The sequence below is a fragment of the Chanos chanos genome, chromosome 7, assembly GCF_902362185.1.
Source record: "Chanos chanos chromosome 7, fChaCha1.1, whole genome shotgun sequence".
NCBI lineage: Eukaryota > Metazoa > Chordata > Actinopteri > Gonorynchiformes > Chanidae > Chanos > Chanos chanos.
In genome coordinates, this window is record NC_044501.1 from 8170324 (window position 1) to 8196933 (window position 26610).

At 42.0% G+C, this 26610-nt stretch overlaps 1 protein-coding gene across 1 annotated transcript in view; it reads left to right on the forward strand.

Moving 5' to 3' along the window:
* Window positions 1-26610, forward strand: part of sorcs1 (sortilin-related VPS10 domain containing receptor 1) — a 126978-nt gene that overhangs the window by 46193 nt on the left and 54175 nt on the right. The window contains exon 2 of the mRNA XM_030778928.1: window positions 25195-25262. Within this exon, the coding sequence (XP_030634788.1) occupies window positions 25195-25262 (68 nt within the window). The remainder of the gene's footprint in view (window positions 1-25194; window positions 25263-26610) is intronic.

Sequence of the window (26610 nt, forward strand, 5' to 3'; positions counted from 1 at the left end):
ATTAGAGGGTAAACCGGTAACACGGCCCAGCTTTGGGTGCTGCTGTAAATGAAAGCAGTTGTTTCTTTTTTTTCTCTTTTTTCTTTCTTTCTTTTTTTTTTTTACCTTATGCAAATGACAAGACCGCAGAGTCTTAAAGAACTCACGGAAAGAACTCCACGAAAAAGCTCTTATATCTACTTATTTTACATCTTCCCTCTCATTCCTGTGGTATTATACTCTAAGCTTATAATTAACTAAGACGTTTCTCTGCGACAGGGCGACTGAGCACGTGATTCTCCAGGAGTCTGTGGTCTGGTACTGCAGATATTCAACACTCACTTCACCTGGGAGTCGAGTCAGCTGTGATGATACTCTAGCCAATTAGTTAATTATTACGCTGATTATTCAATTAACTACAAGAAGTCTGGGAAAAAAAGGAAAGAAGGAAAGAGAGAGAGAAAGAAAAAACAGGGAGGAGGTTGGGTTGGAGGATCAGAGTTTATGTCCCGCTGCTCTGGGACAGGGTCCGGTAAACAGAAACGCGGAATTTGAAAATATGGATTCCGCAGAGTTTTCCAAAAGGGAAATTCGATCGTCGGCGTTCCTGGATGGTGGACCTTGAGCTGCCACGAGCGTGTGAGGCCTAATTGGCGGACACATCCCAAACGTGCGCCGGCTGTAATGTTTTATATATCGCAGTAACAAATAAAACCTCGAATATATACGTCGATAAATTAAAACGTCCCATGCTTTTTAAAGAGAGAGAGAGAGATAGGGAGGATACCGTCAGGCTCTGTATGGTGCCTGTATTGGACCATTTTTAACGTTCTTCTTGACACAGTGGGAAATGTGGAGTGGAAGGACTTGGAGTTTTGAAATGTTAGAGAGAGAGAGAGAGATGGTGGTCTCATTACCGTATTGGGAATGAACAAACTGGCTCTCCTAATTTGGGTTTGTTTTTATCCAACTCGGTGGAGCTGCTTACCACTGCATTTTCAACTGCGAGTCCAGAGTTCTCCACTCAACATAAACTAGCATGCATAAATTACATCTATATTAAAGTGCCCCTGCCTCTCTTGAGCGAAGCGCTCTCTCCGTGAGGTATTTCATCTTTAGATCAGTGCACGGTTGGAAAGTGGAGTCCGGCATACTTAGCTTTCGATTTAACCATTAAGTTCTTCCAATGATAGCATCATTTGGAGCACGTCATGCGGCGCGCGCGCTTGACCCCGGGGCTACGTCCGAAAATAGAATATCCGAAACCGACGGCGTTTTGAAAAAAATTCAAATCAAGCGCCGCTTAAAAAAAACGCAGCGTCTTCCAAAGTTACGACTCTGGCGTCGTGCTCCAGATCATTACTGAATAGAGATGACTGTGGTAACATGCCAGAGAAAAAAAAAAACCCAAACAAACAAACAAGATGACGGAAAGCAAAGAAGATGACGTTTCAACGAGTAGGTTCTTCCGAGGGCCACGCAGGTGAGGTTAAGGCAGCCCGGCATGGGCTCTCTTAAGATCACGCCGTCGGATTTATCTGGGCTTTGACTTTGCCTCTCAGGGTATCTTTTCATAAGAGAAATTCTCTTTAATAGGAGGCGCGTTAAATCGGTTCCCTACGTATCTCCGGCGAGGAACAATCAAAGAGAGCCCTCGCTTTCTACTCCGTGCCGCCCTTTTTCTTGTGACGGCTTCGGCGCTGGAATCATTTTTAATCATGGGGGGGGGGGGGGGGGGGCACTTAATCTCCAATCAATGAAAATGTGAAACAGCTCCTGTTCACCGTTCTGTTTGTGCTGATCCTAGCTGAAATGCGTGTGTGCGTGCGTGCGTGTGTGTGTGTGTAGGTGTGTTTGTGGCTGTTGGGTGGCATGGGGAGGGCATTAAAGACTCAGTTTCCGTTTGTGAGCCCCTGGCACAGGTCCTGGTCATGATTTCGCTCGCTCTCTCTCTCTCTCTCTCCATGTCACCCTCGTTCAAAAAAAGGCCTCTTTTATCATCATGGAAGGAGAGCTTTAGACGGCTCTGGTGTGGCTTTGGGCCAATACACAGGCTGTGAATCAAGCAGAGGGGACATTGCAGCTTCACGTACCATGTCGTCTGAAATGTAATCCAATCAGGCCATTAAAAAGAGATAACTGGATAAATGAATGCAAGCAGTTTACTCCTGTCATCCTCTTCTTCTTCTTCTTCTTTTTCTTCTTCTTCTTCTTCTTCTTCTTCTCCTGTCTGGACCACACATTCCAAGGCCTCTGTTCCTAATTCCTGCTAGCTGAGACTGTGTTGACTTGAATGCGTAATGAATGCAATTCTGTTCCCTCCAGATCGGCTTTTCCACTGTCTAAATCTGTGTTTGCCTTTTCTTTTTTCTTTTTTTTTTTTTTGTCACTCTGCTGATCGGGTTTCTCTGTGTTCATGCTCCTTGACACCGTTTGTTTTGCTGACTGCATTTTTCTCTCTCTGGCATTACTCAGAAAAGCTTTCTTTTTTTTTTTTTTTTTTGGTCTGGTTTTGTCAGGATTGGACACTGTCAGCCAGTGTGCCGAACAGCGATAAGGGGGAAAAGTTGAGACAAAATTTACTATTAAATCCATACGCTTCCACAAACACAGCTTGTGTTTCGAGATGCTGGTCTTAAAAGAACCAATCAAAATGAATTAAGATCCACAGTAAAAGACAGACACTCTGCTTACAGGGCAGTCCGGTTCAACGCGACTGGACTCAAATCAGCTATCTGCTCTGAGGCTTCTGGCCGTAACGGCAAATCCTCTAACGCATCCTCTTTTGGTCGTAATGCGGGGACTCCGCTGTTCCTAAACGATAAGTTTCACCGCTCCGACGTTCAATTTAAACAAACAAACAAACAAGCAAGCAAGCAAACAACAACAACAAAAAAAACCCTCATATCATAGACCCTCGCAGTTTCCGTAATGGATCCGACCGCGTTTGAAGCAGAGTGGTACTTGACGAGGCACTGAATCTGCAACAGCATTAAATAAAACGGAAAAGTCAAGAGTTTACTCTCCCGTAAACAAACAACGACTATTCAGCTGTGGTGGTCTGACACACGGTAATTGTAGGTGTATCACTGTAACAGGTGGTGGTTAAGAGAAAAAGACTCCTCGGATTCCCCTATAACGATCCTTCACATCTCTCAGTCCAGCAAGGCTTTGGGAAAACAAAACAAAACAAAAAAGTCTAATCATTATCGACAGTTAAACATACTACAAAAAAAAAAAAAAAAAGGATTTCTGCTCTTCAAAGATAAGGAGCCAAGAGTCTCTTTTTTTATCTTTGGGTATGAAAATCTTATTTGAAGTGTATTTGGTTAACCCCTTTTCTTCAGGCGCCGTCTCTCCGCGGGGACCGTCTGGCCACGCCCGGCCTGTGCCTCTCTGTTCGTTATTGATAACTGATAGAGCAGCTGACGGAAAAGATATCAAACTGCTGTATCTCTCTCTCTCTGTCTCCCGATGGGTTTATGTCTGTTATATCACTTATGTTAGTTATCTGTATCTATTTGTATGTACAGAGATATGCGTAATACATATCTATCTATCTGTCTATCTATCTGTCTATGTTCATATACACGTATATATCCATCCAGCTATCCATCTATACATGCATATATATAGAGAGAGAGAGAGAGAAAGAGGGAGAGAGGAGGAGAGAGAGAGTGACTATCTAAAAGAGACACTTATCCAAGCCGACTTGCAGACACACACAATCACACACACACACACAGGTTAATGAAAATGCGTTCATACAAACTGACAGATGAGTGGAGTGGTTTTAGAGCAGAAGATTCTGATTGCAGTGTATGCAGTGGATGATAATGATTGATTTGAAGTGCTCTCGCTGCCAAATTGCAGAAAGACTGTTTGCACATGCTAGTGGTTTAAACTCACTACTCATTTGAAGTGTCTAAAATATCCACAAAGCGAAGGACCTAATTACCATCCCACACCTGTTATAAAACGCGACAATAGTTCATCTCTTTTATCGGCCTACCGGCGGCTCCTTCAATGACGCTTTTTCCTTTTTTTTCTTCCCCGCTTTGAGCGTCTCTGTTATAAATGCTAACATATGGCATCACGAATCCACGCGGAATTTAAGAACCCTCGGTAAGTCGCAGGGTCAGGCAGAGAATCTGTATCAAGTTCTTTTATAATCTCGTCCTAATTCACTTGACCCAGGGGTCGTTCCGTTTCGTTGCCGTAAACACAGTGGCAAACAGGCTCTTGTGTACCCGTGGCTGGGATCTCGGATGAGGAGCCTCTGTGACTCCCAGCGTGTCTTTAGGTGAAAGCTTTAGTTTTCTCTTTCAAACGATGCCATGGCAATAAGGTACGCCACCTGTCCAAGATTAGGTGTTGTTATGACGATCGTCGCCCGCGGAGACGACGGCGTTAGATGCCGCCTTTTTTTTTTTTTTTTCTGTGCGTCTGTGTAAACAGATCTGTTGCTCAAATGTCTTGAAATTGCTGCAGTCTCAGTGCTAATGGGTTTGCTGCCCATACAATACCAGACTGATGTGTGTGTGTGTGTGTGTTTTCTCAATTTATTTATTTAGTTAGGGGTTTTTTTAACATGTGCTCTACATGCTTTTTGTTTTGTGTGTGTGTGTGTATCTGTGTATGAGTGCGCATGCGTGCGTGAGTGAGTGAGTTAGAAATAGAGAGAGAGAGAGAGAGAGAGAGGAGGAGATGAATACACCAAATCACATTAAATAGACACAAGACCTTCCCGAAAATGATGTCTTTGTTTCATCACTGCTGTTGCCTAGGGACTTTGGACGAACTTGAGAGAGAGAGAGAGAGAGAGAGAGAGGGAGACTACATTAAATTTTAGAGCCGCGCATAACCATTTTAGGCTTTCTCCAGAGATCCAGCCATAGAAACTAGCCATCTGTTCTACCATGTTTACATACAAACGACATGTCTCTTCATTGCACTCACATTAAACAGTTTATTTCATTCCTCTCTCTTCATTTTCAGACGTTCATTCTCCTCATGGCACTGCATGTTTCTCTTTCTTTCTTTTTTTTTTCAGCAGTTAAAAACTGATGTAGGTTTTGTTGTTTCCAAAGAAAGCATTTGAGTAAATCACCAAGGTGATTTAATTCACTCAGACACAACAGGAAAAATCAGCCTGTTATAGCGTTTAGTCATCCTCTGTCTATCTGAAAAGCTAGTCTGTTTGATTTGATATTTGACTGATTTTATATGTAAATGTTTCAGATTTGTTCGTTAAAAGGAAATAAAAAAACGAACACGAAGCCTCGTGTCTCATATGAAAACAAACAAAGACAAACAAAGGCGTATTTTAGTCAGTGGCTTATTTTTGCTATTGGCTTGAACCGCGTAATTCCAAAAATATGATATTGTCATTAGTTTGAAAAAAAAAAAGAAAAAAAAAAAGGCGAACACCAGACACTTTTCTAATGCATCTTATTGGGTCGCAGTGTTGTCACTCATGCTTGTTCGGATGGAAACTGGAGAGTGTAAAAAAAAAAAAAAACGAAAAGGGGGTCAGACAGATGAGGTATCAATGGGTCGCACGAGCGTAGTAATCATAAAAAAAAGGGAAGGGGAGTTGGGGGGGGGGGGGGTCGAACAGGTTTGGGAGGGAAGAAGAGGCAGGGTTGGAAAATAGCATTTGAATGGGATCACGAGCCTGTGTGCTTTTGAAGGTTTGCTGAGGCTTGACCTTCTGCTTTAGGCAGAGAATTTCAGGTAATGAGATCCCTTTGCCAAATCGCCTACTCCCGCCTCCCCACCCCCCTTGTGGCGCTGTCTATCGCATGCCCATCAGAGGAATTTCACAGCGCCCAGAAATCTGCCACGATAGCACAGGCACCGAGGGCTAAGGAAAGAAAGAGGATGAAAATGAAAGGAAAGGAGAAGAAATAACAAGAGAGAAAGAGAGAGAGAGAGAGAGAGAGAGAGAATAAGTAAGAGTTCCCTGAGAGAGGCAATAGCTTTTTTGGACCGACGGCATACGGCAGCCTGTAGATTGAGGTGAGATGTACAGTTTTCTCATTCTATATTTAATAATGTGGAAGATGCAAACTCTCTTTTCCACTCCGTGTTCCCTCCGTATACCTCCCGTCGGCCGCCTGAAAAAAAAAAAATCCTTTTTCTTTTCTTTTGTGCCAGGTTAAATCTGACTGTATTAACTTGACTATGGAACAATTCCATGCACATTCTCATCATCATTCAACACCTGAGGGAATTCTGATGCCATGGCCCATTAAGACCCAGCCCGGGTGAGGCTTAATCCATCTGCTTTTGATTTGAATGGGTACTCATTCAAATTCAGTAAACTTGGATGCTTAAGAAGGCATTACGGATATTGATGAGCATGGCACGTACTCAAAAGAAGCATTACCTTGATAAAACGCTCCAGGAAAACCCCGGCCGAAGCCTCCGGTTTAAGAGAAGAGAAGGTTGGGGCGAGGGGGGGGGGGGTTGCATTATATCAAACGTACCAAGTTAAATAATGACATTTGCAGAACAATCATTATAAATTTCTCTTTCCACAGAGACGCATGTGAATGCATTGGACAGGCAATGACGAATCGATATAAAAAAAACAATATCAGCTATGAAAACAGCAACAGCTGCAGAATGTTCTGGAATTTTACGCCAACATAAGCCCCACATTTTCTTTCTTTCCTGCCTGAATTCTGTCTCTCTCTTTTTTCTCTTTTCAGCCTAGTTTTGATGGTATCTAATTGGTCCCTACTTTTTTTTTTTTTTTTTTTTTGAAAATGGCTTGTCTGTGAGGTGCAGGGTCTTGTATCTCAAGGGGATGAGAAATCTCCTCATTAATCCTGTCCTTTAATCAAACTAAGAGTGAAACATTTGCAGGGGGGATACACTGCAAAGCAAAGAGAAGGTCAAGGACTGTGAGGTGGGAATGGTATGTTGGATCCAGAAAGAGAGAGAGAGAGAGAGAGAGAAAAAAAAAGTCTTTGGCGTCGTCGTCGAAATCTTTTACACTGACTGCAATTAGGAATAATTGCGCTGTCTGGCTGACTGAACCTAATGTTTGTCATAACGTTGCTGTTGTTGTTGGTTTTTTTTTTTTGTCCTTTATGAATTTGGACATTATTTTCCCAACTTCTGTTCTGTTTCTGTCTTCTGCTTCTCTGCTGAACCACACGTCTCTCTTTTGCTATTGCCCCCCCCCCCTCCCCCGCCTACATCTTCCTTAACTGCTCTCTACTGGTGCATAATAAGGACATTATTTCACCACAGTGTTATGAGAATCCAAACCCATGCCTCATGTGGCTAAATTCCTATTTATTTATTTGTTTGTTTGTTTTATTTCAGGGTACCAAAAAAAAAACTGGTGTTCACATTTGCAGTTATACTCTTGGTGATTTTTGTCTTGAAAAAGCAAGCAATCAATCAAACAAACAAACAAACCAACATAAGAAAATGAAAAGATGACAGAAATTTGAAAAGATGACAGAAACTGATTACAGAGCGGCAGGCCGGGTTTTCAGCGTAAGAAGACAGGTAAAGGAGTGAGATCCTTTGATTTAACGCTTTTGGACATTTGTCATTTACGATGATGTTTTAAGTGAACAAGGAGTCTGAATGTTTTAAATGCAAACATTTAACAACAAACATCAAAACAAACAACAAAAAAAAGCAGACAACCCCAAAAAATGTGGTCTTCATCCTGATGAAGAGTTCCCACGGCAACATTATAACGATCAAAGCAGTTAGAGGCATCGTAATGGCTGTACAGGCAGATCAGGACACACACACACACACACGCGCGCGCACGCGCACAGGTTTGTACTCATATCCTAGTGAGGACTTCCAACTGATTCATTATCCTGTAACTAAAGAATACTAACCTATCCCTAACCCTATCCCTATCCTGACACTTTTTGGTTTGTTAGTAACAACAATATAGTTTAGAAAAATGTTGTCCTCCTACTGGGGACCGGCATTTTGCTCCCCACCAGGCACTTTTGTCAGATTATGCTATTTTACTGTGGATTTACTGGTCCCCAGAAAGATACTAATATATGCACATGCGTGCACACACACACACACACACATGCACACACACACAAAGAGCTTTTCAGTACACACTGAAAATATACACCCTGCCCAAAAGTGCCACCCAAATCTTACAGAAATTACACCTTAGACAGATTCCACTGTATAAACAGATTTCCTTAAAAAAAATAAAAGAAGAACTTTGAACATTATTGATTTTCAATGTGTCATAAAGACAGGGCGATTGGTCTCTTCTTGACAACTGAACAAAGGAACCGGCAACCAGAAGCACTCTGGAAGCCCAGATGCTTGTCCGTGCCCTCCATCTGACACTGAGAGAGGGGGGGGGGGGGGGGGGAAAGAGAGACAGAGAAACAGAGAGAGAGGGAGAGGGAGAGAGAGAGAGAGAGAGAGGGGAGAGAGAGAGGGAGGGAGAGAGAGAGAGGGGGAGAGGGAGAGGGAGAGAGAGAGGGGGAGAGGGAAAGAGAGAGAGAGAGAGAGAGAGAGAGAGAGAGAGAGAGAGGGAGAGGGAGAGAAATAGAGAGAGAGAGGGATGAAGAGAGTGAGCCAGTATGGACATTTCAGACCATTTTCTTGTCACTCAGATCTAACCCTTAAAGAGGGATGAGTGCTGGGATCCATGTTCCCATCATCCTGCCCTGTACTGATGGATCTTGACATAGAATGTTCCGGATAGTGCCGGCCTGCCACACACTGAGCCTCAGCAAAACCCCCTTCCATCCATCCTCAGTCGCCTAGGAGGACGACTGGAATGATTGGACTGAAGATGAGACACACACACACACACACACACACTCACACACACACAAATGAGAGCGACAGGATATATGTGTGATCTTGTGCACTGTTCAAAAGTGGCCAGAGTCTCTCAAAAACACCAATTATATGTTCAGCATCCACTCTCAAGTGTCCAACAGACCAGAGAAGCCAAAGTGGGGCTCTGGAACTTTCTGTGTTGTAGTAATTGCAGCTGGAGCTTCGCTACAGAATGAAAGCGTTGCATGTCATTGCGAGAGCATTGATAGATTAGACGCAGATTTATGACGCTGAAGCGCAGAGCGGTTTGATGATTTTAAAGTTTTCTTAAAGCTTTCTTAAGTTCTCTAAAGTTTCTGAAGTTTACTTAACTTTTCTAAGTGCTCTTAAGTTTTTCAGTTGCACAAAATCCTCATTTATTCCAAGCCTATCCCCACAAAATTAGCAGGTGTCAAAGGATCCCTCTCTCGCAAAAGAAAAAAAAAATCGAAAAAAGGTTTAATCTTATACCCTTTACACCAAACTGCAGACCTGGGAATATTGTGGGTTTTACTAATCACTTATTATTTTTCCTGAATTCCAACCAAGGAATTTTCAGCCTGTAGAATTCAGAAAATATTCCCCCCCCCCTTGTTTTTATTTACTAATTAAAATAACATCAATAATCCTAAACGCTGCAATGGTGATCACGACGCACTACGGGACAACTGACCTCGCAGGTGTAAGACGGGGTCACGTGTCAGCATCTGAAACGAAAATATTCGCGTCGATAATCCGTAACAGGTCGAGTAGACAGGGGACGCAGCGTAGTAGCGATGACACGAACAGCGGGGGCTTTCGCGGCGGCGCGGCCCCCTTCCTGAGGAAAACGCCAAAGGGGGAGAGCCAAAAACAAAAGCTTCATCTCCGTCAGATGGAAAGCTTCCAGCTTTGCCTTCTTCTCCTCAGCTGACAGACTTTAATCAAGTCTAGCACGGGTAACAATTTCTTTTTCATCAAGCTGAGCCAATACATCAACTTCTTATTAATTACTCCGTGCAAATATGTGGACAGCGATATTGATGAAGTAACCCTCGTTCAAAAAAAAAAAAAACGCTGATAAAGCGGAACGCCGGGTCGGGATTAGGAATTACGATTCGGATCCAACCCCCCCTCCTGTAATCTCAGACGGACGCACGGTCTCCGTTAATGAAAACACTCTGGTGGATACACAAACGTAATTACGTTTCTCTCAATAACCCTGGGCTACGCCAAAGCCTCCTGTACATCTCGGGGGGAATGATAAGGCGCGCACGTGAGCGATTTGTTCGTGACACGATGAGATTTATAAAGGATTTGGATGCCAGAGAATCCATTTGCCCAAAGCTGAGTTTGACAAATTATTTCGAGATCTCCTACGTGTTTGCATAGCTGCACCTGGGGAAGCGGCTTCGGTCGCTGTCGTTATACTTTAACTTTTTTCGCCCGTTGCTATATTGATTAAGCACAAAAAGCCACTTATGGTCACAACCTGTCTAAATGTTGACACCTGTCAGCGTGTTTTTAAACTACACTTTATGCCTATTCAGATGGGAAATATAGCGTGCTTAACACTTTATTCGACGGAGAAGACCACATTATTGTGTTTTCAGTTGACGTCCTTCTGTTATTTCCACGAAGTTACAGCAGCCTAAACACGTTGGACGATTTCAACTACGGCTACAATCCCCGATCCTCTGTATCAACATCGTGTTAAAAACAACATCAAGAACAACAGCAATAACCTGAGCATACATAGGTAAATAAAAATGCAAACACTGAATAAATAAAACAAATAACAAAGAATTCGTTCAAACGTTAAAAGCTTCCCCACTACGTACACAAGATTTCCTACGAGAGATGGAAGATGGGTGCAAAAAAAAAAAAAAAAAAGAGGGCACCTTGCCAAATATTCGGTCGCTGTGCTTTGAAGGAGATAACATCAGGAATCATTGTGTATCTCCCGAGAGTTCATTGCTGGGCGGGAGGCATAGCAGCATATAGAAATAAGATGGTTATGATGCATCAATTAGAGAATAGCTATTTTGCTGTGAAAATGTCATTGTTTCCTGGCTATTTCTCATCTTCACGCCCTAAAATGTCACCCTGCTTATTGTGTATCACTACTGAGAGAAGAGTGATTATCTGTTTTCTCCACTCCAGCTGGGAGTGTTTTGCAGAGAGGAGGTCTCACCGTTGTGTGTGTGTGTGCGCGTGTGTGTGTGTGTGTGCTGAAAGCTGGTTCTCCTCTATTAAGAACCTTGCTAAGCAACAAAGAGGTCAAACCACCTCTCTCTCTCTCTCTCTCTCTCTCTCTCTTGTTTATGGATCAGGTGTGAGACGCTGTCGATAATTCGATAGATAAAAACTTAAAGCCCGTTATGGATCCGTCAATGCTTAATTCTTCCTCCCATAATCTCCTACAGTTCTCACAGCAACCTCTCTCTCTTCTGCTCTTCTCTCTCTCTCTCTGTTTGTCTCTCTCCTGTTTAGCTGAGTACTGAGAATTCCATGTTCCCACCCCCTCCTTCTGGAACCTTCTAGACAAGCATATTTCTGCCACTGTTGTGGGATCACAATGGGCCATAAACTAACAGGTGGATTAGTCAGGAAAGTTTATGGTTTACCAATAACCTGCTTTTTATTGCTTTCCTTTGTCCATCCCCCTTTTTTTTTTGGAAACTGCTGGCTAGTGTAGCCCGACCGCGTCGTCGCAATGAATAACTCCCTTTCTTCTTGCTGGTCTATTAATTTATGCATTAACTTGGAAGAGATCCAGTCTTGAAATTTCGAGTGGCTTGCAGTCATCACTGCTGGCCCAAATAATTTGCTTGAAAGTAATTGGATGGTGTGAGAGCAGCCATTAAAAACAGTATAGGCCAAAGAAAAAGGCCTGTTAATCCATCAAGGCCTGGAGTCAAAGTGTGGACCTTTTTCCCTCTCCCCACAGCTCCCCCCCCCCCGCTATCCTTTCTCACTGGTTGATGAAAGCTAACACGTTCGCTGCAAGCAGCTGTTTACTTTAACCTATAGCAACGCTGGATGCACTCGTGCGGACTGCCGAGCCTGTTGTTAGTGCGACTTAGGCGAACAACAACAACACACACACACACACACACAAAAAAAAGGATTATGCTGGTGAGAGCAAGAGGCTTTCAGTGTTGTTTACACACCCCTGAAAGGATTTGGCTTTTAAAAATACATTTAGACAGAGAGAACGCTGTCATTTAATGCTATCGGTATATAAATGTGACTTAATGAAACAAATGACATTTGAAAGTATGCCTTGTAATTATTTTCTACAACAAAAATTAGCAGAAAATGTAATTTCCTGGGGAAGAGGAGGGGGAAAAAAAAAAAAGCGAGTTAAGATTGAGCCGGTGGCTTTAATAGCTGATGTTTCCAGAAATAACTTCATTAAAGCATTTCCTGCGACTGTTTATCTCACATATTGAGTGGGAGGAATTTTCTGCCCAATCTTCCACACAAAATTATACAAACTGTGCTATGTTTGAGGTCTGTCTTGCTTGTACAGCCGTTTTTTCAATTTCCCTCGCACCGTTTCGGTCGGACATAGACTTTGGGCGTTGACTCTGTCCCTCCAAACATCTCCATTTCCTCCTCCAGAGTCGTTGTGGATTTGCGGAACGTTTTTTTTTTTTTCTTTTTTTATTTGAACTGTTGTCCCGCTGAAAAGTCCGTTTTCAGTTCGACTTTAGCCCTTTGACAGATGGCCCTCATATTGTGTTCAAATATTCTCTGGAACATTCTGGAAATTTATATTTGATTCAAAGAAAGCAAGCTACCAGGGCCACAAGGCAACAAAGCGGAGCTGAAAACCGTCGTGTTCGCACCGTCGTGCTTTACGGCTTGTCGGAGATACTTGTGTTTCGAGGCAGGTTTTTAAGTCAGTATTAAAATGTCCCATTAGCAATTGCAGCCAAATAACTCCACCTTTGACTTGTCATTTTCTGGGCAAGAGATCTGAAACCAGCTTCATGTTCACAAATTTTTACCTTCCTGACGTCCCCGTGTGGCAAACTGTTCTCGAGAACCAGATGTCAAATACTGACATTTGGATAAGCATCAGTAGACAGTGGGTAAGTTGCTACATGTTCATTTTGTAATCATAGAAAATGTCACACCAATGCTTGTGCGAATGGTTACATATTACCTATCACTTTCCCAAGCTCAAACCCCTAAGCTTAACATTCAGTGGCTCTTTCTGTAGCAATTTTGAAAAGGCACCCACCGGATAATGTTTCAAATGAACTTATGAATGGAGAGAACAAATGAAAACTGAAAGAAGATATATAAAAAAAAATGAGAAAAAGAAAAAGGCTGTATAGTAACTTTCCCTCATGAAGCATTTATAGGCAATTATATTTCCATCTTGTTATAAGTGAACTTATAGCCATTATTAAACAGTTATTACACCTTTGTACTAAAATCTGGACATAAATCACTCATTTAAACACATAGATATCATTTGTTTAATAAGAGTATATTTTTTATAATGCACAAATCATTTATTGATAACTGTTGGTACAGTTTTATACATACAGTGACGCAATTTTTAAGTCATGAATGAATGAATGAATGTATGTATATCTGTGGCTTCTCAACAACAAAAGGTCATGAACAGATACCATTAGAAATGTGATGTCTGAAATGAACTGGTTATATTCTGATTTCTCTGACAGCTGTTGAGATTCCACCGAGACTTTTAGTAAAGGTTATTAAGGTTATGTATTCAGTTTGTCAGATCGTTTAAATTCAAGGTTTGGGAATGAGAATTGATCATGTTAAGATGCACAAGGCACAAGCCAACAGTGATGTGACATTTAGATTTGCTCTAAATAGTGTGGCTAGAGAGACTCCCTTTACAGCTCCCTCCTGCCTAACGCCAAGAGAGAGGGAGAGAGAGACAGAGAGAGGGAGAGAGAGAGAGAGAGAGAGAGAGAGACAGACGGGGGGGGGGGGAGTAGAGGGAGAGAGAGAGAGCAAATATCTGGTTTTAGCATTGCAACACCCTTGCAACTTTGTCTGACCGATTGGAAATTTTGGGTTTTATCGTTTTAATATGTAAAAGGCTACTGTGTCAATGTTGATCCACAGCGAAAAGTCCCAGAGTCTGGTCTGCAGTGATACAGCCCTGCATAATGATTTCCTACATCGGAAAGCTCCTTCAAGCACGACACGTCGACAATGCTGATGAGGGTTTACGGAAAATAGAGAGAGGTTTGGAGGAAAAAGTCAAGATCCTCAAACGTTATGCCGGCTTGTGTAGTTCGCTAAATCAGAGAAAGACACGAAAAAGTTATGTCAATGTGTCTTGTAAAGGATTTATTCAGTTCTGCACTACAATCTTGATAGGGTGTTAAACAGTGAGGTATGTGAGTGTAATATCAAAATATGTCAGATTTTCACATAATTTAATCATTTATTGCTCACATTCGGTGTTAACGCAGTGTGTGTCAAAACCTTCATCCTGAAAAGGGCATGAAATGTTAGCTATTGTCAGTGGGTGATTTGTAGGGGTGGGGGGGGGGGGGGGGGCGCTATACCCTTTGTTAGCAAAATGACCAAAATGCATCGCCTTTGTTAACCTGCCATTCCCCTATATACTCTATGGAGTAGTGTCAATTACCACTGGGCCACCTCCCCTGTTGGCCATTGGGCAATCCCCCTTGTTAAAAAATAACAAATCGCCTACTGGCTATTGTTCTGATTTAATAATAACCAGTGCTGATTTTAACCCACTGAAGGAAAACGTTTATGAACGAGAGGGAACATGTTCCACAGAAAAATTCTCTCTGAGTTCATTTTCTTAATCCCACCCCGCAGACACTGACAGGTTCTCAATCCTTTTCATATAGCTACATATATAGGAGATTTTTTTTTTTTTTTAGTTCTTTTTACCTCATCGAAAACCAGATATGAATATATACCTACTGACAATTACTGCCTACGTACAGTTGGAAGAAATTCGTGCCTTTCGCTCCCAAAGGTTTGGTTTTATCGCCTCATTTCGCTGGAAGCTCAGACAAGGTTCAGACTCGTCTTGACTGTGGTTTGCCGTACATATGTTACCATGTCTCTGTACCTGTCTTCTCAAGACTGTCATCCCTGTTTTCTTCATTCATATCATACCTATTAACTCGACAGAACACACACACACACACACACACACACACACACACAACATTCAACATGAGTTCTGAAAGCGCTGCATCCGTAAATGACATTGCGTTCGCTCCCGCGACTTCCAGAACTACGAGTTGTGGATTGGGATCGGCGGGGCGACGGGCGGATGGTTGTCGGAGAGTCGTCGGTCGCCGTGTGCACGAGAGCGACGGAGAGCGTCGTGTGGCTGTTACTGTAAGAACCCCTGATCACCCAGAAGCGACGAGAGTGGAACAGCTTTGATTGGAAATGAAAAGAACAAAAGCGTGATTGAAAGAGATAACAGGTTCTCTTCCCCAAGAGTCCTTTTGGGGGGGGGGGGGGGGGGGGGGGGGGGCAATCCGTCTCGGTTGAGTCGAGTCATCGTCGTCAACCCTAAAAGAACTTACAGACAATGAACCAATCAATGAGCTTCTTTTTTGTCTCTTCCACATACAGCAGGGAAAAACGGATAAACGCTTTTCAGCTGAGCAACTTTTGTGAAATTTGGTTGAAAGGTGCGTTCTTTTTTTTTATTTTATTCTTTCATTTGTTTTTGTGTTGCAATGCGTCTTAGAGCGTTAAAATGGAAAAGAAAGAAAAAAAAAAACCCAAAAATGAAAAACGAACTGAATGTGACCGAGAGATTTGTCTCTTTTTCTTTCTCTCTTCATCTGGATGTAATCTGATTTCTGAAACTTTCAGTTCAGGCAATCTTTGGGGGCTTTATAGTGTCTTGGGTTTTTTGTGGTGAACGCGATTTTGGCAGAAGATGTTTTTTGTGAGCTGAAACATAAATTAGGAAAAACCAAATGAAGAAGTCGTAATCGGACTGGCAGAGAGTTGGAAGGAGGGCTGAACTGCATGTTGTCTTGATGTAACATCGCTATTTATGGAGCGAGCTTTCCTTCTGTTTACAATCGATGGTTCAGTAAATTTTTTTTTTTTTTTTTTACAGAAAATTGATTGAAAATCACCACTTTTAAAGTGATTTTATGCCCAATAGAACACTGCCTACTAATGTATAATTATGCTCAGTTATAGGTAATTAACCAAAAACTAAATTCAGTCTTTCAAGTCACTCAGTGTTTTATTTTGCTGAATTTGTCTGTTCATCTTGTTTGGCAAAGAATAGGGCTCAAGCTACATCGTTATGTTTAACTGGCCTGAAAATGTTTACTGTATTGAACTGGAGGACTAGCTACAGTCCATCTTTGGCTCGTGGGCTTTTAATCAGTTCTATCTTTGGTGAGCAGGAGTTTAAAGTCTGTAAGGTTATCAGGCTGGACAGAGTGTCCACGCATTCCATTTCAATACCTGTGGCAAGTGTTATCTGTGCCCAATGGCAAAACACCAAAAACAACCAATGATTTATTGCTGGAAATAAAGACTGTTTTAGTGCATCATTCATCTGGATGCATCTGGTTTGCCAAACTACGCACTAACCACACGGACGCACTCGTACACATATGTTTACACATATGCATTTACACATAGGCATTCACACACACACACACACACTCCTTAACTTTCCAACATTTCACTTATTTGTGTTTTCTCTCAGTCTCTTTCTCTCACTCTCTCATTCACACACACACACACACACACACACACACATTCACTCATCACTCTTTTGTTTACATGTATACACACACAAACGTTACATACATACACACACACACAGGGCCCACTCACACACACCAACAAACAGTTTGTGCATTACAAACACCCTACACATCATTACATATACCCTACACAACACTTCCTTGTATTTTCTCCCCAACTTTTTCTGTTTTTCTCTCTCTCTACTTCTTGCCATTTTTATCACTCTCTCTCTCTCTCTCTCTCTCTCTTACTTTCACATTCACATTCACACACACCCACCCACACATAGACACACACACACACACACCTACCTGGCCTACATTTGAGTATCTGTTATTCTCCACACAGTGGAAGTATTGTTTATAATTCTGCATATGTGACCGAGCTGAAGTGGAAGAGCAGGCAGACACAGGGTCTCTCTAAGCATCGGTATCCAACAGGACGAATCAGGATTCTGCCATCTAATCAAGCTGTCTGCATTACAGCAATCAAAATGCACGAGTGATTTACTTTAAACATCCCTAATCAAGCACTTTTTCTCCCTCCTCTGAGCTTTCTCTAACTCTCAAATGATAATCATGAGCTGATGGAACAAAAGAAAAAGAATATATATATATATATATATATATATATATATATACATACACACACACACACACACACATATATATATATATATATATATATATATATACATATATATATATATATATATATATATATATATATATATATATACGGACTGGGAAGCAGTTGTGAAGGGTCTGATGTTGCAGAGAAGTCCTAAGAAGGAGATAATATGTAATACTTTGGAGAGTTGGAGATACAGCAGTGGTGTTGTCTTCTGAAGGATGACTGTGTGATCACCCCAGTGGACTACAGCTACGGCAACAGTCGCGTAGGAGCGGAATACATTTGCTTCATAATCAGCCTAAACAGCCATAGAAAGAATGCTATATTCAACTCCTTTCAGCTGATATTTATTACTTATCTACAAAAGCCTCGAAAGCTACGGCGTAAAAAAAAAAAAAAAAAAGAAAGAAAAAAAAGAAAGAAAGAAACATTCCCTTGCCCTTCAGGCTCTTTCTATGATCATTTCAGTTCATAATATATATATATATATATACACACACACACACAGAAGAAATGAATTGTCCAATGATCTCCATGGCCTAACATATAAAATGGGGTAGTAAATGAACTCCAGCCTTGGACCAGTTTAGAAGTAGTGCGGACCACATTCTCACAGCCAATCAGTGAAGAAGCACAGTCACATGCGTCTGACCAAATGAAAAACTACTGATTGGTGAATGATTTGGATGACTTTGCAGATGAAACATCATTGTATATTCCCTTAAACATCACACAAACTGGCGCAAAAAGGAATCTCTGATCCAGTGAACCCAGATTGACTTCATAAAACGAAAATTAAAAAAAAAAACCCCAACAACTTCAGGAAACCCTGTTGGCATATGGCAGCATTGACCTGACGAAGGTCATTTAGGAGCAAAAAAAAAACCCCCAAAAAACAAGGTTCTATGTCAGATGTACTGAAGGAAAGATCTTCATGGAAACCCTGAGGCGTTTGCTCTCTAAAACAAGGTTAATGATGGCCTTGCTCTTTGCTTGCCAAACTAGGCCGAACACATCAAAGGGACTCTGAATGTCAGTCTTAAAATGAAGAGACACTTCAACCATGAACGTTCTGATGAAGGCCCCGGCTTTAAAAATGTCACTGTGTGTATTGATGGGCAGCTCAGACCCTCACAAGAACTCGTGAAGCTCTGGGGAAAGGAGAGAGAGAGAGAGAGAGAGAGAGAGAGAGTGAGAGAGAAAGAGAGAGAGAGAGTGAGAGAGAGAGAGAAAAAGAGAGAGAGAGAGAGAGAAGTTATAACAATCTGTTACTGAGTCACATGTCTTTACTTTGAATTAGCATATCATCCAGATACGCCTCTGTTGAATAAATCAGCCAGAGACGCTGCATATGTGATGGAGTGTGTGGATTGAGAGAAAGAGAGTATAGCAGAATGTCAATGCATCCTCGGTGAGAAACGAAGCGGAAACTCACGCGAACTGACACGAGGTTAATACACACGCTTTTTTTTTTTTCTTTCCTTTTTTTTGGTATTTGAGCACAACGCGTGATGTATAGGCGGAGACGTGGAACATTTAAGAATCCGTTCAATTATGTGTAAATGATTTGTACTTTTCCTGATAAATATTTTTGATTTTTTTTTTTTTGGCAGTTATAAATTCGGTCAGAATGTGTTGGCAGAACGTGTCGGGCGTATTAACGTGTGACGAGGTCTCTGGAGCCGGATATAAAGACATGTTCCAAGCCCCCCATTCCTTGTACCCGTGTGTGCACAACTTGGTCGACATGTCGAACAAGTGAGAACAGACCCTGCTGTACGTTTGAGAAGTGTGTGACAAGCCATACGCTAGTCACTCGTGGTGTCAACCTCAAAATAATACCCGTGGGGAAAAAAAAAAAAAAAAGTGTGTATTTATCAAAAGTTTTGACATCCTAGTGTGACAATTTTGATACGAATCCAAGGCTCCGAGCAAAACTGGCCCCACTTCTTAACACGTTCGCTCAGTTTTTCCTTATATCCAGGGCTCTGTAATTACTGAGTGTCGGAGCAGGGGAATGTGGGTGTTTTTTGAGGAGAAAGACATTAGACGGGGAAGACTTGTTTCTTATGACTTGTCAAGAGTAGAATATATTTACCTTTTTAGCCAAGGAAAACGCAGCAAAGATGTGTTGAGTTGACGTGTTTGCATCATGTGATGCAAATAACACTCGATATCAAGATCTTGCGTTTTGACAAGTGTCTCCTCCTTAATTGGTATTTGGCAGGAATGCAAAGTATGAATCAGTCATACATACTCAGGGTGAGAACTTGACAACAGCTAATCCTTGGAAAAGATGTTTTTTTTCTTTTCTTTTTTTTCCCCCCTCAATGCCACATCAAGTCCCAACCACGTTCACAGAGTAAGACTGGAAATGTTGAGTGAGTTGACGTTTATTTGCATATCATAAACATATAGGCATAGCTCGTATGTGTTTTTTTTTTCTTTTTCTTTCATTTCCAGAGTAAACAGTATATCTAGTTAAACAAACACTGTTATCCATGAATGAGGTATCACGGGTTTTATCAAAAGAACGCAAATATTTAACGTTGATGTCGACGGCGAACTATGTTCACATACGTTACAAAAAAACGGAACTTGCTGGATTTACCTTCATTATAACTATACCTGTAATTCGCCTGACGCGGGGGACGGGTACGAACAGACAAATAAACAAACGGAAAAACCATCATTTGAGGCTGCTTGTCTGAGAGTCATGCTGAGCTGTATCGTTCGAGGGAGCAGGACAAAGTTCTGACTCCTATATTTGTTCTCGTTTTCACACCTGCTGTTTTAGGAAGCAGTAATAGTTATTTTTGTATGCGTTCTGCTTGTTTGGGGACTTTGAGTCTTCTTTTTGATCACATTTAACCAAGGACAGTGAAAAAAGGGAGCAGCTAGCACAGTCGTTACCTGGCAACAGCTGGCAGGCTAATTTATGTAGCTTTTGGGACAGACTAGCATAATGTCCTATTGGAATTTACCTAAAGAGCTTCAGCCAGAGGAATCAGGGAGGGCCGACTTGTTCCTCTGATGTTTTTTTATTTGTTTTGTTTTGGTTTTTGTTATTTGGAGTTTACTCTCGCCGTCTAAGGCTACGCGAGCGCGTCTTATTTGCATTCAAGCGGCGCGTCCTGCAAAAAAAAAAAGGGGAAAAAAAAAAATTGTATCAAAATGAAAAATGCTCCGTTGCAGAGGAAATGGAATCCCATCAATTCATATATAACTGACAAACTCTAAACAAATAAAAGTTTTATTGACTTAACTCCTGATTTTAGTGGAAGCTCTGGGAGTGAACATAGACGCTCCTGCAGCAGGTAAAAGCGATGTCTGTGGGTCCCTTCTGGGGACTCGTGTGTGGCAGTTTTCAGAGGAGCAGTGCCAAGCAGTGTTGGCATGCACAGTAGCATATGCACTTTCCAGGGGGAGAGCATCTGACATGGCTACGCGTTGATCGGCCTCCTGCATTGGTTCCCATATGTGACAGACAGAAGGCTCACACACACACTGTCCTTCAACTAATGTTTACCATGCTGCTTAAACACAACTCAGTTGTGGCCAGATTTCCTCGCCACACACACACGCAAACAAGGGGGGGTGAGTGATTTGCAGGGCCACACACACACACACACACACACACACACTCACACTCACACACACTCACACTCACACACTAACAAACAAGCAGAGGAAGAGAGATATACAAAGGTAAGTGTCAGGTACGAGTGTAGAGCATGTGTGTGCCCATGCACACACACTCACACAAGTATGTGGCACCTACACTTGGATGTACACACACACACACATACACACACGCACATGGCACCTATACCTGGATGGATACACACGCGTTTGTGGCACAGTACGTGGCACATACACCTGGTCATACACACACACACACACACCTGCTTGAACAGCAGCAATGACATGAGGGTCAGACTTATCAGAGAAAGAATGAAACGGGTAAAAGAGCTCTAGGCAGGCTGGTGTAACCGGCTACTTTATTAGCATGATTTGCTCTTTCTGGACATTTAAGGTTATTCCTACCCAAGGCTAATCTCTCCACAAAGAGCTGCACAGAAATCCACCCCCTCTGAGTAGACCTTCATTTGAAGGTCTAGCATGCGCTAACGTTAGTTGAACGCTCTGTGTTTGCTGGGAAGAGCTGAACGCCCCCCCCTCTTAACGGAGCCACAAGTCGGAAAAGAGCGACCGCAGCTGGGCTATTAGGACTGCAGGTGTTACCGCGCGGCTAATCAGCCTGATAGCGCAGGGTGGTGAAGTAAACCGAATTCTGCTAGTAAGCTGCAAGCGAGCACATATTTTATCGGCAGACTCTCCCGCTGTCACACACTTCTCACAAAAGTCATACTCATACACAGTTTCCTTCCGTGTACAGGTAGGACACTGAGATGATGATGAAATTATTTAAAAAAAATGCTATAAGATTCCTTTCCCAGGTCTCTCATAACTGAGCACACTTTGATGTATATCATTTTCTGAATAAACATCATTTCTGAACACAGCCTCCCACGCCCGTCAAGGTCGTTCTCTGAATTTGTAAATAGAGAGAAACTTTAAAAGTGAGAGAAAGAATCGATGTCTGGATTTTCGTCCAGATAATCTTTTTTTCTTACTTTTTTTTCCACTAATGCAAAAATTTCCAAAGTAATGTTTCGCTCAATTTACATTGCTACGGAACCGAGGGCTGTACTGTGGGTAAGCATTTGTATTGAACTGTGTAGTAGTAAAACAGACAGCTACTCCATCGTAAGTTACAAATTCATGCATGCCGCATACCGCGGTGAGATGTCACGAGGGGAATAAGTTATTTACATGCTTTCCATTTTCGGGTTAATAGAGGCATATGGAAGCTATCTTATTCTGCTGGTGAGTAATTGCAATATGAGCTTAACCGGGGTGTGCTTTTCGGAATCAAGCGTTTGCACGGATGGTTTTGCAACCGGAATACTTAAGCAGGCGCGAGATTGGAATATTGACGCGCATGTAAAACATGCTGTGTCATAAAATAGTCCGTGGAATCTGGTGTCAGCAGTTTCGGGTCTAGAGTGTTTCGTATAATTGGTGTATTGTGATGACAGGCTTTTCGGTTATGGTCAGGTGTTAACGGCAAGAATCCAAGTACGTTTATGAGGTAATTGCGGGTTTTGCCGTAACCGTCGTTATATTCAAATCACTTTTTTGGCAAGCAGTGATGTGGCTGAAAGCACATCAGATGATCAGATCACGAAAAAACGAGGCACAAATTATTAGCCAGTTGGTTTTTCTCGCCATCTGTTAGAATCACTATTTCAGGGGTGAGAAGTTCAGCTACATGTAATGAGGAAAATGTCGACAGCTAATAGCATCTCTGTCCTTCTGTCATAATGTCAAGAAAAGTAAGCATATGTGTGTGTGTGTGTGTGTGTGTGTATGTGTGTGTGAGTGGGTGTGTATTTTTGTCTTCGAAGAGCTACTCCCTGGTGACAGTTGTAAACAGACAGTTACTTGAATCGCTTACAGTGAAGAGGAAAGTCGAGAAGAAACTCCAGGACGATTCTCATGTAAATGACATGTATAACATGAAGTAGTGAATAACAAAAATAGTGAGACAAGGGAGAGAAAAAAAAAAAAAGCTTTTCCTACTCTGAGTCATTCATCTTTGGCTAAAGTTCTCCCCTATACTATTCTTTTGTGCCCAAGTTTTCAGCAGGAAACTTACACATTTCATACATGAACATATGAATCTACCCCCACAATATAAAGACCGCAAATTTACTTTTTACCTTCTTTATTGCCTTAGGCAAAATATGACTTTTCCCCTCTCTTGCGATTTCCCCAACAGACATTGCCTGACCTAGTTTGGGAATCTCATAGTCCTAAAGGATGTTGTAATGAAAATTTACTGAGAAAAAAAAATTAGATTCATCTTGATATGATTAAATAATGCAGAGGAAATTACTAGTGAGACAGTACAGGAAGCTGATATGTCTTTTACTAGTCGGTGGGAGGATCTACAATTAGCATGAACACTATGACGCCAAAGAAAGTTTGTTATTACTGTAGTTGTTGTTGTTCTTTGTTGTGACTGTTGTTGTGCGACGTATATTACGTGCAACTGTGGAATGGTACTAGTGTCTTGGTTAGTGATGTTTAAAAAATGTTTAAAATGTATTTGGAATATGCAAACATGGAGACACATCCAATAGGCTCCCTCTTTCTTTCTCTCTTTCTCTCTTTCTTTCTTTCATATGATCTTCTGAACTTTTCTCATTCACTTCATTGCATGATAGGTGACTCACTCTCGGGACTTTCGATGAAGATGATTCTATTCATGGACCCACGAAAACATGTGATGTGTCTTCAAATATTTACCTTCATGTTTGAGTTTAATTACTCTGTTCGCCTTAACTTATGTCCACATATATGTTATCACTTTGTAACCATGACAACAACCAGTCAGAAAGTATCATGGGTAAGAAATGAAGGAATAATGCATCATAAAAAGGAATAAAGAAACAAAAAGGAATTAAGTCCGTGTAAGGTTTTTTTTTTTTTTTTATGCTGTTTTCCTTGTTGGGTGGGATCTCACCGTATCCTGAATAGGCCTGTACTAATGTGTGCTACCTGCAGTGGTCCTGTCTGGTCTTGTCCATTTAATGAGGCAGTTTGATTACTTTTACCAATGCTTTATCAATTACAGTGCACAAATACAACAGTAAACCCACTAGACCTCACCCTGGCCCTGTTTAGACCTTGCATTAGATGTGATTTTGGTGATCCGATCGCAAGTGGCCAGCTCTGAAGTGCGGGTGTACATGCACCCAAGACGCATTGACATCACATTGAGATCCAATCGCTCAGACCACATTCGGAGGTGGTCTGGGCCGTATATGACCACATTCTTTTAGCAGTGAAAACGCGAATGTGATTTCGGCCACCGTGAACGACCGCCTACTCAACGGATGTCCTCGGCGTACGTGGAAGTACGCGCTCATTCACGCGACAACGATGACACATTAAGGTGTGCTACAACAGGGATAAATAACAAGAGCCGAATGCCTTTCAAAACTTTTGGTTCGACAAAGAGGAGGCAAAGAAGAACAAGCGAAATGGATTGTCGTGGATGGACCACACGGGACGCTCGCTGTCTGATTTCTATTTGGGCCGAACAATCAGAGCGGCGTAAACTAGACAAAGCATGTCGAAAGCGGGCGATTTATGAAGAGATCTCAAAACAAATGGAGGGGAACGGCTACAGTCTGACATGGCAGCAAGGCCGACGGAAAATCATTGGAAACATCTTAAAAACGCGTACAAGAAAAAAACAAGGATGCAAATAACAAGTCCGGTAGGGATAGAGTAAGCCGTCCCTTGTGCATGGAACTGGACATTGGGTGCTAGGAGACCGACTGTCCTTCTGTCCCGCTGAAGGGGACGCGTTGGACTCTGAGATCTTCGCAAACTGAAATGACGTATGCGCTTATTGGCATATAGAGCGGGGAAGCGAGTTCCGACCGCGAGTGGTCACTCGAGACACGCGTGGAGACGGATTCTAAAGCCAAGTATAAAACGGACGTACTTTAGAGCTGTCCGCTTGTGAATCGGAATTACCAAAAATCGGATCTAACGCAAGGTTTAAACAGGGCCCCTGTTTTGCTCATCCTGTACGGTCAGCAGTAAGTCATAAGGGCTCTGATGGCTGGACAGTGGGTATATAGTGGAGAGGAGCCTCCTGAAACTGTCAACATGGGTAAACTTCACTGCCACAAAAGATGCCCTGACAGTCGGGCTATGGCTTCAGGCCCTTTAACTCACTCGCTAGTGCTTTTGATTCCTATCCTACGGCTGGCACTTCTAGGGCAATGAGTTATTGACTTATCGCATGTTGTTGTTAATTCTATACCTTTTCAAATAAAAAAACATGAGAAAAGATCATAACATTGAAAAAAAAATGACGGGAGTAATGGTATGTTATATCTGCCTATTTTACAGGTCATCCTCATGCTGACCAAACTGTATGACTTCAACCTGGGTAGCGCCACGGAAAGCTCGTTGTGGAGGTAAGGACACGTCCTTCTCTTTGCTACTAAAAAAAAACAAAACAAAACAAAAAAAAACAACAACTTGTGTTTTCCTCCCAGTTCAAAAGCTGGTGGCTATCAATAATTTTATGTCTTGTTTACGAGAGAAAGTGATAAAAGTGCTTTTAATCCAAAAAAAAAAAAAATTGTACGTTTTATAGCTCTAATAAGAAACGGCTTGGTAGATGAAACGTGCTTGCCCTGAGAAAACAGCGAATTCACCTCACATCTCGCATTAGCATTGCTGACTTTGGTTGTGACCTTGGGTCATTTACGTCTAGACTCTCATTATTCTCCGCTCTTCGTTTTTGCCCTTAGTCATTAAGAAGGTGAACAATACATCTTCTTGGCCTCTTGGACTGACCGCAGAGACGGCTGGCCGGAACCTCAAAACACAGACAAACATGCATATAAACGAACAAACAAACAAAAACAAACAAAAGCATTTGCAGACACAACAAGGTTGACACGTGTCGTCAAAGAAAACCTCCCCGGGTTATGATCTCTGATTTTTATGACTTTTACAGTGAGTAACAGGGTTCGTGTATAAGCCGTTTGACGTTCATTTTCAAAATTCTGAAGATGAGTCTGTCTGATTTCATTGATTGATGGCGGCAATGAAACGTTGTAAGGACATTGTCCAGCAGGCGCGTAACTCGGTCTAATGCCCGCGCGGATAAACTGGAGATGGCATTGATTGGAAATGAAAAATTGTCTGAGGGAGTGGATACAAATTCTGAAATTAGATCAAAAAGCCATTGCCTTTACCCAGCATCAGCCAGCAGGTTATCCGAACCACTTACAACTCTATGTGTTAAATGTACTGTACCGCACATAGAGTATCCTCTATTGAATGTGACTCTAAGGGGCTTTAACTAAAATGATGGGGTATAAATAGACAGATGTGGGTACATTACCCCCTTAATGGTCTGTCCAAAATGGACTGTCCTTTCACACTGTTCCAAACACCACACCCTCAGACAACACAGCCGATTAGACAAAGAGCGAATAGCGAAGTCCTGTGTCAATTAAAGTTTAGGGTGGGGGGGATAGCCATTTAGAACCCACAGAATGTGAGCTTTTTTTTTTTTTTTTTTCTCTCTTGCCGCGAGAATTCCGGAATGGAGAGCAGCCATCGGAATCGCCATAGCGATAACAGCCTGCTGGGATAAGTCCCTTAGTGGTGGATCGCTGCCACGCGCACGTAAATTAATTTGGAACTGGTGGCTAAGCCGCCACCCGGCTTGCGTAGGGGGCTCGGCTGTTTAGTGTTTACTTTTGCTTCTTAGTAATGTGATTAGCAACCCTTCATTACACATGCACACGA